At 43.2% G+C, this 13,278-nt stretch overlaps 1 protein-coding gene across 5 annotated transcripts in view; it reads right to left on the reverse strand.

Moving 5' to 3' along the window:
- Window positions 1-12,208, reverse strand: part of Cd226 (CD226 molecule) — an 85,478-nt gene extending 73,270 nt beyond the window's left edge. Inside the window, exons 1-4 of one of the 5 annotated variants that reach the window (XM_058580673.1) lie at window positions 12,051-12,208; window positions 9,877-10,000; window positions 9,641-9,727; window positions 9,406-9,546 (exon numbers count right to left, since the gene is read on the reverse strand). Coding sequence is in view for 2 of the 5 variants with exons in the window: in XM_058580670.1 (XP_058436653.1) it covers window positions 7,797-7,835 (39 nt within the window). In the remaining 3 variants the exon portion in view is untranslated. Of the gene's footprint in view, window positions 1-5,743; window positions 6,591-7,796; window positions 7,890-9,405; window positions 9,547-9,640; window positions 9,728-9,876; window positions 10,141-12,050 lie in introns of those variants that run through there. The other 4 variants (XM_058580671.1, XM_058580670.1, XM_046448640.2 and 1 more) reach the window with 4 other exon arrangements.
- Window positions 12,209-13,278: the final 1,070 nt, after the last annotated feature.

The following is a 13,278-nucleotide window of genomic DNA, read 5'->3' on the forward strand; positions in this document are numbered from 1 at the left end:
GCACACATATTCATGCACTCACACATCCTCCAATACACACATGCACACACATGCTCAGTCATAAAAGTCAAACACATTCACATATTCTCAGTCACACACATTCGCATACATGCATATGTACACTCACACACACACACACATGCACTCATATGCTCACACATACATTTACACATAAATTCTCATTCACATAATGCACATACTCACATTCACACACATGTACACGCACATGCACAAAATGCTCATAGTCATATACTCACATGCTCACAGTCACACACACTCACACACATGCTTACAGCTACATACGTACACAACCACACATTCTCATGCTCACACTCATATGTACACTCCCATGCACACATACATGTTGCACTAGGAGGTATCTTGTAACAGAGACAGTGAGGTCCCTGAAGCCAAATATATACACTTTATGACCTTTTACAGAAAATAATTCCTAATCCTGGTCTATGTAGAAAGACAGATTTTGGACAAACAGACATACAAATAAAGTTATTGTTAAAAAATTATACCCCAAATCAAATAATACAACTAACAAATGGTCAAGTGAATTAAACAGACACTCTCAAAAGAAAAAATACAAGTATATGAGAAATGTTCAACATCATTAGCAATTAGGAAATTGCATATCAAAACTACACTGAAATTTCATCTCACATCACTCCAGAATGACAGTCATCAAGAATACATAATAATAAATGCTGGAGGGATGTGGGCTAAAAGGAACACTTTTAAACTGTTGGTAGAATTCTAAATTACTACAACCACTATGGAGATCAGTATGGAGCTTCCTCAAAAGACTAGGCGTGGAACAACCGTATGACTCAGCTACACCACTCCTTGGAATTTACCCTGAAGAATTAAAGTCATCTGACTGCAGTGATACATGCATACCCATGTTTACAGCAGCACAGTTCACGATAGCCAAATTATGGAACCAGCCCACGTGTCTGTCAATGAATGAATGAATAAGGAAAATGTGGCATATATACACAATGGAGTTTCATTCAGATATAAAGAAAAATGAAATTATGTCATTTGCAAGAAAATGGATGGAATTTGAGATTCTCATGTTAAGCAAAATAAGTCAAACTCCTAAGGTTGAGTCATATGTTTTCTCATGTGGAAGCTAGAGAAGAAACAGGCAAAGAAAGGTGGGGGTGGATCTCCTAAAAATCAAAAGGAGATCAGTAGAGGAAAGGGACAAAGGGGAAGGAGCGGGGAAGTGCTGGGGACTGATATTGGCCAAATGATATTGTTATATTGGGTGCATGAACAAATATGTAATAATAAATCCCATCATTACACACCACTGTAGTGCACCAATAAAAATGTGGGGGAAAAAAAACAGTTTTCATGTTATAAAGTGAATAAGAATGTGTTGGCATAGGAGAGAACAACTAGGGTTGGCAACCAAGCACACATCCTCTTTAGGCAGGGTGGGGTAAGGCTCTCTCAGGGAGTGACTATGTATGGAGACGTCTAGAACTGGGAGGCATTAGGTACGCGAGGGTGCAGCAGGTGCAAGCACAGCAATTCAGCTGGACAGGAGAGCAAGAGCACCCAGGCAGACTCTGTGGGAAATGGAATAGAAAACGACAGGAGATCTGACTGTGCAATCAGATGGAGTGAGAGTGCTTTGCCAGTCAGGACCTCCTAATATGAGTCCTCAGGGAAAATGAGAGCACCAGCACGACCAATCTGATTTAAACTCTTAGTGGGTAAATGACCATCACCCACTTCCCTTTCCGTGCTTCTAACAAGAACTTGATTTTACTTGGGTGCCGACTCATTTCCCCATACCACAGGGGTGTTATGATGAATCTAAGCTATTCCACTGATGATTGTGATTGATTTGAGGAGTTGGAGAAGCCAACCATGGCCCACGTTGACCCAATCAGAGTAAAGAAATTATTTATATTCCATACCAAAAAAAAACAACATTCCCTATGCACCCCTATCCTGCCCCCTCCAATGAACGTGAACAAGGAAGAATATTACTCTGGGTACTACAGGCAGCTATCTGAAGAAACTCAGCCTGAGGACAGATACAATGACAGAGAAATGGAAATAAACTTGGGTCTCAGTTGGCATCATTAACTACTGGATCCACCATCTCTGGAGTGTGAGCATAGTGTTTGATATAATAAAATTTTAGACTTAAAAGCCAATTAGAAAGTTTCCATATACATCTGATATGGTATGATTTTTTATGGCTGCTATGTGAAGAAAAGATTGGAAAGGAACCAGAAGGAATATCAAACTATTTGGAAACCATAACTATATCTAAGAAAAGGAATGATGGCTAGAACTAGAATAATTTCCATGGACATGAAAATAAATGAACTTACTTCCAGAGATTACCTATTTTCATATTTAAATATAACAATAGGCATCCTTAACTTTGTGTTTCTTAGGCAGGGTTTAGTCAGAAAACATTCCTAATGGTACAACAGAGATACTTCTTGAGAGAAACTACTAGAAAAGTGATAGAAAAAAATTTAAAAACAAGCAGGGATGGGGAAACAAGTTCAAACAGGAACAATAGAAGAATTTATTTCTGCCTTAGAGTTGTAGAATTCAGGAAGAGCCAGGAGTGCCCACGGTGGAGGTTGCTGGTTCAAGCTAGGATCTTGGAGGAGATGAAACTCCTAAAGAGATATTGAAACAGGTCAGGGAATGAATTTTTCATTGAAAAAGGCAAATGACAGATAAGGAAACTGATACTCATAGAATTTAAGTTATCGCTAATAAAAGGTATTTGAGAAAAGCCCACAGCTAACATCACACTCAATGTTGAATGTGCCCCTGGGATCAGGAAGAAGACAAGGATGTCTGCTTGCACCTCTGCTATTCATACTGCATTGAAGGCTTCAGCCAGAGCAATTAGGCAAGAAAAAGAAACACAAGGTATCCAAATACCAAAAGAAGAACTAAAACTCTTTCTGTTCACTGATGACATGATCTTATATATAAACATCCCCCCAAAATCCACCAGAAATTATTGAGCTAATAAACAAATTCAACAATGTTGAAGGATAAATCAACACATGAAAATCTGTTCTATATGCTAACAGTAAGTAATGTGGGATCTAAATTAAGAAAAGAATTCCGCTTACAATAGCACCCAAACAATACAATGCATATAAATAAATTTAATCAAGGATGTGTAAGATTTTACATTGAAAAATTACAAAATAAAGATGCATGACTTTTCCTAAATATGAAAAACTTGGGCTTAGAAAGTATGTCTAAAAGCCAGCCCATGCTCATGAACTGGAAATTTTAATAGTTAAGATGAAAAACCTCTCATAGAAATCTACAGATTCAATGAAATCCTTACAGAAATTTAGATAGTGGAAGGAGGGACTGGGAGAGATGGCCTAGGGTATAGGGTTCTCTTTGGGAATGATGAAAATGTTTTGAACTCAAAAAGGTGGTAGTTTAAAGAACTTTGTGAATGTACTAAACATCACCTAATCATGCACTCTCAATTGGTTGTTTCGTGTTATGTGAATGTCACTTCAATACAATAATTTATTACCAATGAATAGGAAAAGGACAAACCCAGCAGAGGCCACATTTTCTGTTGGCTGTTCACTCACTGATGTCACCTGACCCCCCACCCATCCTGATCCACAAGTACAACTGAGCCTCACAGTGCCTTCTATGAGCCCAGTGGCACACATTATGTCATACTTTCATGGTGACAGCTGAGAATAAATAATGCAAAAGACAATGGGTTGTCAGACAAATTATTAAAAAATAAAAAAATCCTAAATGCTTTTAAATGAACTTGTAAACATGTATATGTGGCTGTGTGTGTGTCTGTAAAAGAAAAGCAGGGTCAGGATAGGGAAAAGTGTGGCAGAGGTGCAGGTAGAAGACCAGAGGGTCAGGGCAAATCAGATAGCTTTGACAGTGTGCTGCTAGGGACCTCAAAAGAAGAGCAATATAATGAAGCATCTTCCACTCTCAGGGGCTCCCAAGGCCTCAGGGAACCTTCTCTAAGGTATTGGAGTGTGGGAGAAGTTTTGAGAAGGGGTAGTAATCAATAATAACTCCTTCCCTCCCTGGGCTTCTGAAGCCCAAGTGGCTGAGAGATGAAAACCACCTTAGGGCACTTGCACTATGAAATCGAGGGACCTAGAGGTCACAGATTCACACGGAAGGTGCAGAAGGACTTGGGGCTGACGCAGCAGCTCGGCAGTTTACCCGTGTGCCAAGGAAGAGCCCTATTTATCAACATCTAACCAAAGACAAATAGAGACTGCACTTGCGCTATTTTTGTTGTGTCCACAGCCATTTTTTGCATGATTTATGAAGGAGTTTTGGCTTGAGGTTTTTTTCCTAATAGAGCTGTCTGTGTAAAAGAGCTTTGTCCTCGAGGAAGCCATTAATCAAAATATTACAGGATTCTTCTGCTATTTAAGAACGTGTCAGCTGACCACATGCGTCTGAATGCATCTCACAAGCTGGCCTCCAAGTGCAGACTCCTGGGTGGCCTGCTGCACCATCTTCACGCACACTGAGTTCTGCATGCATGGCAGAGGCCTTGTCTCTCACAATGTTCCTGCCATCTGCACTGTGTTCTGCTTCCCCACCTGTCTCTACCATGTGGGGATTCTCGTCCTACTGAATTGCCCCAGCCCCACCGTACCTGGCTCATGCTACAGTTCCTGTCCTGTGTGGTGGGGATTCTGTTCCTGACTGACACCTTTCTGTGTTTGCTCAGAGAGCTGCTGATGTGCTGGGAAGAGAAACGCCCGTGCCATTCTGAGAACACACCGCTGGCTGGGAAGGTTCCAGGTGTGAGGTCCTGTTTCTCCTCCTTTGGGTGCAAGGGGTTGGCTGGGTTCTTCTGCTGGGGTGCCCTATTGTTAAGAGGCTCACGCTCCCAGCGTGTTTCCACAGAGCTGCTCCCTGCCCAGGTGACTCTCGTGAAGAAAATCTGATGAGGAAGATGTGGTCTCCTCCAGACGATGATGCCCTTAGAACTTAGGCAATCCACAGATCTGCCCCGAGGAGTGAGTGAGCAATAAAACCTACTTTCATTCAACTTAGAATCTTCAGTTTGCATTCAGCAGGAGTCCTCTAGAACAGAGTTCTAGAAATCATGGCCCATGGGCTGAATCCAGCTGCTGCCTGGTTTCTGTAAATAGTTTAGCTATAACACAGCGAAGCACCCTCCTTGGTCCACGGGTGATCTGTGCTGCTCCTGTGTCCGTGGTGGAGCCGGGTGGTGCTGATGCAGGACAGACACCGTTTGGACTACAAAACAGTTAACTTAGCTATCTGCCTCTCACAGAAATTGTTTCCCAATGCTTGAACAGTGTAGTAAATCCTGAGATAGCAGACATTTATCATTTAATTTTATCCTCACCTAGTATTTCTGGAGAGAAAGAAGACTAAGCCTAATGGCCCAGACCCTGGTAAAACCAGCTCAGTCTTATTCTCAAGAACTAACACTATCAGATTTATGCTAAATACAATTCTTCTAGGAACACACTAAGGAAAAGTACTTAAATGGCATCCTTTTACTAAAAACTACACCCATCATCAAACTCACAGGTTTATAGAGCTTCGACTCATTACAGCTTCCTCCCATGGCTCTCTCCCTGCTGCATCTACTTGTCACATGGTATTATTGGCAGTCCCTCCCCTTTATCCACTGTTAATTTATAGCATGTGAACTTGGAGCATCCAGTTTTTCCTGGGGGCTACTGACCTCGAGTTGTGAGTGTGCTCCCAGCAGCTCTCCTGCTCAGTGCCTGGGAAGGTCCAGCTGGCCTGGCCACTCTCTGCTCACCCGCATTGGCTCTGGCCCCTGCTGTTCCCAGGCCCTTCTTCAGGTGGCAGGATCAGCAGGGAGCGCTTGTCCGACTGAGGCTGCGGCTCCTCCTGCTCCTGAGCTCTTCTCTCCACCAGAGCCTCTCCAGGTAGCGGCCAAGCAAAGCACTAATAACTCACGAGGCTGACTTTTTTGAAGTCAAGAAGTTTCCCTGCTTCTGGAAGCATATTTACCATTTCAGCTCCCCGGACTCACTCCAGAAAACTCAGCTACGTTTCCGTCCCTCTTCTTTCTCCTTAGAGTCCACAGGCTGAAAGGATGTGCATCGCATCCTCTGCTCTGACTCTAAATTGAAACTATATGCAAAGACTTCAAGCTGGTTTCTTTACCTTTTCTTCCCCATTTTTTTTTTCTGCCAATCAAAGCACCGAATATTCAGCAGTCTTTGAAATTCAGGAAGCTTTCTTATCTCTGCCTTTATCTATGTTTCAGTCCTATCTTCTAGAGTCCCCCGCCTCCTTTGCCTTTCATTCTCTGACAGAAAAAGTGCACAAGCTGGTGTTTCTGAAGAACAGTTTCCCATGTTTAGCTGCTTGTGTCTTAGAAACACCACCATGTCACAGCTGTACCCGACAACAGTGAACTTGGATTTCTTATTCCTTTGCTTTACTAGATCATGGAGGCTCCCTATTGGTTAAGGATTGCGTCTGAGGCTTGAGTTCCTGGAATTCATTGAGCTACTGGAAGGACAGTGCTAGGCAGGTGGGTGAGAAGGCCTGGGCCAAGCCTGCCCCCTACGGTCAGTTATGCTGGCCTCTTTGCTGGACCATCTGTCTGTCTTAAAGCCTAGAACAGGAAGAGCTGTCCTTCCGTACACACACGTTTATTGAGCACATACTGTGGGCCACAAGTAGCTTTCCAAAACACCAGCTGGCTCCTGTCGCTCCTTTCAATGTCTCACTGTCCTCAGGAGACTGTTCAAACTTCTTGCTGACCTACAGGCCTGCTGTGATTGATCCCTGCCATTTCCCCAGGTCTAGCACCCCACCAATCTTTTGCTCACTCCCAGCCTACACTTGAGAGCCACCTAATATTTTCTATTTTAAAGGCCATGCTCTGGTAGGGTGGGTTCTCACCCAAGGGCCCCTTACACTCTACTTCTCCTCTAGTATATCCTTACTGAAATTCTCATCACATCCTGATTGCCTACTGATCTACTGCATTTCTCATCTAGCTTAATAAACTCTTCAAGGCACAAAGTCTCACCCACTGCCCTGTCCTCAGAGCCAGGCTGGTGGTGGGTGCTGCATCAGTGTTTGTTGGATGAGGATCAAGCTATGGTTTCCATCTGTGAAATTTCACAGCATGTATCCTGTTTACTAGTTACAATCCCTATACCATCTTGCTTCCAATGTGCAGTTTTTCTTTTGCCTCAACCTTCAATTTCCCCAGTGAATAAGAAAAAAAAAGAATCATACATCCAAAATACACATTGATGCTACAGAATAAACTCAAAGGCAAGACTTTCCTTACCTGGCCAAGTATCCTTCAGAATAATTCAACTGGCCCTGAACTGAACTTCAAAGCCCAGCTGAATTGTCACTGTCTACCCACACAATTCAAGATAAATGTCAGAGCCTGAAGTAGGAGAGATGAGACTTACACCCCTGGGGCCTCGGGTTGAAAGCCCGTTGTTCATATTCTCCGACTCACACAGTCCATGTCTATATAGGCTAGGAACTTTTCCCAAGTGACTCTGTCTTTTGTAATCACTTCCTGATTCTGTGTCCATGTACACACACACACACACATACACACACACACATTTGTTATTGTCACCCCCATTATCACCTACATCTCATAATACAGCTGCTGCTCTGGTTTGGAGAGACAGCAGGGAGACAGCCTTCCTGGGGACCAGCCATGGAGATTTGGTAGATTCTACTTGGAGGATCTGGGATGTTTGTAACATAAAGAACCTGACAATTACCTTTTGTGTACCTTCCAAAGGACCGAGGGTACCTTCCATGGTAGTCCCAGGGATCCAAACTTGTCCTTCTGGACAGGAGGCTACATAATATCCCTCTGCAAGTAGGAGAAATGCTAAAAGATGACCTGATCAATAATGATCAATAACAGAAACAACCTGAGACAGATGAAAGTGCCCCATGTCTGGCAAATAGTCACTCTGAATGTTCCAACCAGGAGAACAAACAGAGGTGACCAGGTGGAAAGTCAAGGAGGCAGAATGATCATCCATGATTCACAGAGAGGAACAAGATTCCTCCCTCCATAACATTTTCGTGGCCCTTACAAAGGGCTCTTTCTACAGTTTTAGAGCAAAACTACTCTTTAATGCTATCATTTATTAACAGAAGTAGGAGACACAGGAGACGTCATCACACTGCTGGCTGGAGCGTCGCATTAACTCTTGCTGCCTCATTCTCTGTCCCATAGCGTCAACTCATTGTCTCAACAAAGGGTAAGGAAGGGGAAGAACCAAGCAGCCTCCCTGAGTGTACAAACTCTTTGCAGGGTGACCCTACATTCTCTTTGCAGAAAAATTATAGCTGCTAAGTAGAAAAAAACAATCATGGATGAATCTTTAAATCATCATTTCACAATCCCTATTAAAACATCAACACAATAGATCAAGACAACTGTTAAGAGAAGCTAAAATCATTCGATGAAGGGCGAATGGGGAACTTCACAAGCAAAGACTTGCTGACAGGCAATACCTGTTCCCCCTCAACCACAACTTCCCTATTCAGGGCACCAGAGACGTCAGGGGGCCACGTAGGGGGCCAGCCTCTCCAGTGGCTGAGCTGGCATGCTGCCAGTCCTGCAGAGCAGCTAGTCCTGTAGGAGAAAGCAAGCAAGAGACAACACAAAGAGCCATGACTGAACAGAGAGAGCAGGAGCCTCTCCGAACAGAGGTCCCGGTTTCCTCAGTGAAGAAACAGCAATGAAGATTAACAAGAAAATATCACTGGATCCAGCCAATGCCAGAAGGCACTCAGGGATTTTAAATATCCTTCCCTGATAAAGACTCATGGTGATTCTGGAATTTATTTAGCATGATAAAGAAAATTGACTAGAAACTAAAGGCAAACTTGATAGTGACAGACCAGAGGACTCTCCAGTCAATTCCTAAACAAGACAGGGACAATCTTTGAAATATTCTGGAAGTTTTGATTAAGTGTAATAGATTTTTTAAAAGGAATAGAAACTATAAATCTAGAAAATTATTCAGAATTTCTTATTTGTGCATGATTGACCTAGAGAAGACACAGACTCCGATAGAAATGCAAATAAATTAGGTGTCAGGCAACAATGATTTTATGAACCAATGGCTTCATGTCCCATCCTAAAGCACAGCAAAACTATGCGTACGCATGTATATAAAAGCATAGTGTTTGCACAGACAGGAGTGTACCTCAGAGGCTTGTAGAAATTAAACAAAGAAATTTGTGAATAATAATAAAGGAAATCTTGAATAAATGGAGATACATGCTATGCTCCTCTATGGCAAGACCCACTTTGAGAATACATTAAAAATATATATTTTTAAATTTTCCCGAAACGTTATAATCACTCACATCTTTGAACAGTTCAGGCTGTGACAGACTCTTCCGGAGGTTCTGGCTAGCTACACTCTCCAAGTGACGTCTGAGGCTCCTGAGAGGTCACGCAGGGTGCTGGATCCTCAGGCTGATGTCACTGTTTATGTAAATGCTCACCTAATGAAAATGTTCCTAATTAGCAAGTGCTCCATTTAAATGCAGAAAGAACAGCAAAGCCCTTGATTTCAAAGGACAGTGGAGTGGGCACTACCTGACATGAGGAGATATGCCAAAACGGTGCCCCAAAGCTGTGCCGTTGAAGTGTCTTGTTCTGTAAGTCACAGGCTCAGAAGCAGACCTGAAGAAGTGCGGGGCTTTCAGTGCCTGGTCGGTGAGATGCTCCAGTTCAGTGGGGAAAGAACTGGTCTCTCACACACAGCCTCAGGGAAACGGACTCGCCACTCGGAACCCCAGGCCAGCTCCGCCCACACCACCCAGAATGCTCACCCCTTGGGCGGTGTGATCTCTGCAGAGCACCTCAGGGCCAGATGCTCCCTTCACCAGCATCCCTCACAGTGTGGGTCAGGGCACAGAATGTCACCTCTGCCGGATGCATTTAGTCCCTTGAAATCTGAATCAGAAGGTCAAAGTTTTGAAGCAATGCCACAGAGTCTATCCTGGCAGAGGGCTACAGAGGCTGCAGCCCCATCCAACCCAGAGACAGCCCCACACATCGTCCACCGGCACCATGGGACCGCAGCAAGCAGCTGGGTCTGCACCAAGCAGTGGCTGTGCTGACATCCTCCCCAGGCCACTGGGGTGGGGCAGGCAACTTCTGCTCTCACCACTGCATTATTTTATGACCAATCACATATCCCACATCCTTCTCAAAAAACAATCTGAGGTACAACAGAGACACCAAAATTAAAAGAAGTAAAAAGAAAACCTCCTTATTTAGCCAATAATCTACTGAGTGTGAAGATAACCATGGAGCACCATGAACCAGTACCACAATCACGGTGTTAAACCCCTACACCTCTAAGAATGTCCCTCAACCCCTTTATTCTTTTAATTTTTAAAATTTATTTATATTTCATGGCAAAACCTTTAGCATAGGATCCACCATCTTAGCAAAAATTTTTGAGTGCAGCAATATCGCAATGTTGCTAACTATAGTCACCATGTTGTACAGATCCCGAAACTCATTCATCCTGACAGACAGACTTTCATGTCCTTTGGTCAGACGGTATCCTCTATCCTTTGCCTGTCACCCCCCTTCTCACTTACGGTGGACTTGGAAACATGATGACCAAGAACCCTGATGAATACATTCATCTCTTACATCAGCATAAATTTCAGATTTACTATGATTTGAATAAAAATACATTCTGAAAAAATAAAAAATGTGTTTTATAAACCTAAAAAATGAAGATAGGTTTTCCAAATGTATGTGTGTTTTTTAAATGTATAGAATATATTTTTAATGCACATGCATATATGTGTATAAAATATAAATATTAAAAAGGCTTTCCATAAAAAACTTAGAACTCTGATGTTGCAAGCACATACAAACAAAGCAGAAATCCAGGAGAGTCTGTAAAGGGATGCACAAAAGTCATGAAATATCAGTGTGATATTTTCTAAATATAACACATTTACATATCAGTGATTTTAAAAAAAATCCCACAAATAGCTCAATAAAAAACAGACAATGGATATTAAACATCAATTTACAAAAGAAGAGATCACAAAAAAGAAAAAAATAGAAAAAACTATTTACCCTCATCAGTTGTAATCAAGGAAAATTAAAACAATATATGAGGCTGGGATTGTGGTTAGAGCGCTCACCTAGCACGTGCAAGGCCCTGGGTTCAATCCTCAGCACCACATAAAAATAAATAAATAAAATAAAGATAATATTGTATTCAACTAAAAAAATAAGTATTTTAGAAAAAACCAACATATCAATTTTCACTCAAGTTTGCAAATAAAAACAAAAAGAGACCAGGCACTGTGGCACATGCCTGTAATCCCAAGGGCTCAGGAGGTGGACCCAGGAGCACTGCAAGTTCAAAGCCAGCCTCAGCAGTTTAGCAAGGCCCTAAGCAACTTAGTGAGACCCTGTCTCTAATAAAATACAAAAGAGGCCTGGGGATGTGGCTTAGTAGTTGAGTGCCCCTGAGTTCAATCCCTGGTATCCCCAAAAAACAACAAGAATAATGATGACCAGTGTTAACAAGAGCAAGCAAGAATACAGTTTGCCAAATGCAAGTGACAGTGTGAACTGGCATAAACATTCTGTATGTTCATGGATTTAAGCAACATGTATGAAAAATACACTTGTCAAATCCTCGGGCCCAGCAAAATGTTATCCAAAAAAGGGTAAATTTATGAAATTTAGCAAAAAAGTATGTCTAAAATATGTAAATACTTATAACACATTTTTATCAATAGAATTGGAGACATGCAGGCCCGTCTCTGGTGGGGCAGTTGAATTAGTTGTGATGAATCCAAATGACGGCTACTGTGCTGCTCTGTCATGGTCACACAGATCTATGTTGAGACAGAATGCAATGTTCCACGTGCAGAACGTTTTGCAGCAGACATGTTCCCCATAAAAACGAGACGATGAACAAAGCCCCAAAAGCTCCTGGGCGAGGCACCCCTGCCCTGCTTCTCACCTGGCCCCAGCACTGCCAAGGGCCCGCCTCGCTTCTCCCTCGACTCCTTGGCCAGTGTCCTTTTCTTCTTCCTCTCCTTTCTTCTGTGCTCTCTGGATGGTACCAAGGTTTCAAAGAAATAAATACTTGAGACGCAGTTCAGGGACTCCAAACCTTGAGTATCAGACCTGGGTAAATGTGAAGTTGTTCTGAGAAAATTTTTTCTAAAGACATCAGGAAGCAGCAGCCAGATGGCCTTATGGACATGCAGGGACATGTAGATATCCATTATCTCCTTCCCCCAGCCCCAGTCCCCTGACACAGCTCACTCTTCTCTCCTCCATATTCCTGATAACACTGCACTCTTCATGGCGGCTACTTAGTGAGAGGGGACCAGCTGCCATCCTTGAAAACAAGTGTGTGGCTTTCTTGGGTTCAAGTCCTGCTCCAGGGCAGCCACCTGTGGGACCTACAGTCCTTGGTACACAGGACGGTGGGAGGATATTGAGCTGTGGGTGAGCCCCTCCTTGAATTACCCTTGGCCAAGTGTGCTCTGCCCTTGGCAGGGACCGTGAGGACCTTCAACACTCTTAATGTTGGAAAGCTTATTTTGCCTCCCATACTCTTAATACTGCTGCATCCCAGGTTACTGACAGAAATTTTTATTTTCCCAAATGGCAGAAAATCTGTGTGTGTTGAATTGAAGACATATTCTCCCTAGATATCTTTTCCTGCAAATGTCTGAATTCTCTTTTTGTTGCTCTTTCTGCTTTTTTGGTTTTCCTGCAATTAGGTAGATCCATTTGCAACTGAGCTACTCAGTGAGCTTTTACACCATGGTCTTTGTCCCCATGCTCAGCACCCTAGCAAGGTGGCTCAGTGGGGGTGGTCTCCAGACTCAGTGGCCCAGTGGGCTGCAGCTCCCTGAGCTTGCGTTGGGCGTGGATGTAGCCTGGGCAGTGGGGCTCAGGCTGCACAGGCTCCCCACCATGATTCCAACGCACACCCGGATGCACTGCTGTATTAATAGCCTCTTGTTTCATTTTCAAATCTTCCTGATTTGGATGATAAACTCTGTGGTCACCCAGGAGCCATCTAGAGGGTTGTGGGCTTGAAGTTCCTTGTCCAGGAAACCCTTTGGTCCTGAACCCAACTAGGACAGTGGTCACCCTTGCTATAGCAGGGACCAAGAACATTTGGGACCAGCCCACCTTCTTCTGGTCAGCTCTTATGGGAGGTGGTGAGCCCC

Source organism: Marmota monax, unplaced genomic scaffold (assembly GCF_021218885.2).
Source record: "Marmota monax isolate L192 unplaced genomic scaffold, Marmota_monax_Labrador192_F-V1.1 WCK01_AAM20220418_F8-fsc00060, whole genome shotgun sequence".
Classification (NCBI taxonomy): Eukaryota; Metazoa; Chordata; class Mammalia; order Rodentia; family Sciuridae; genus Marmota; species Marmota monax.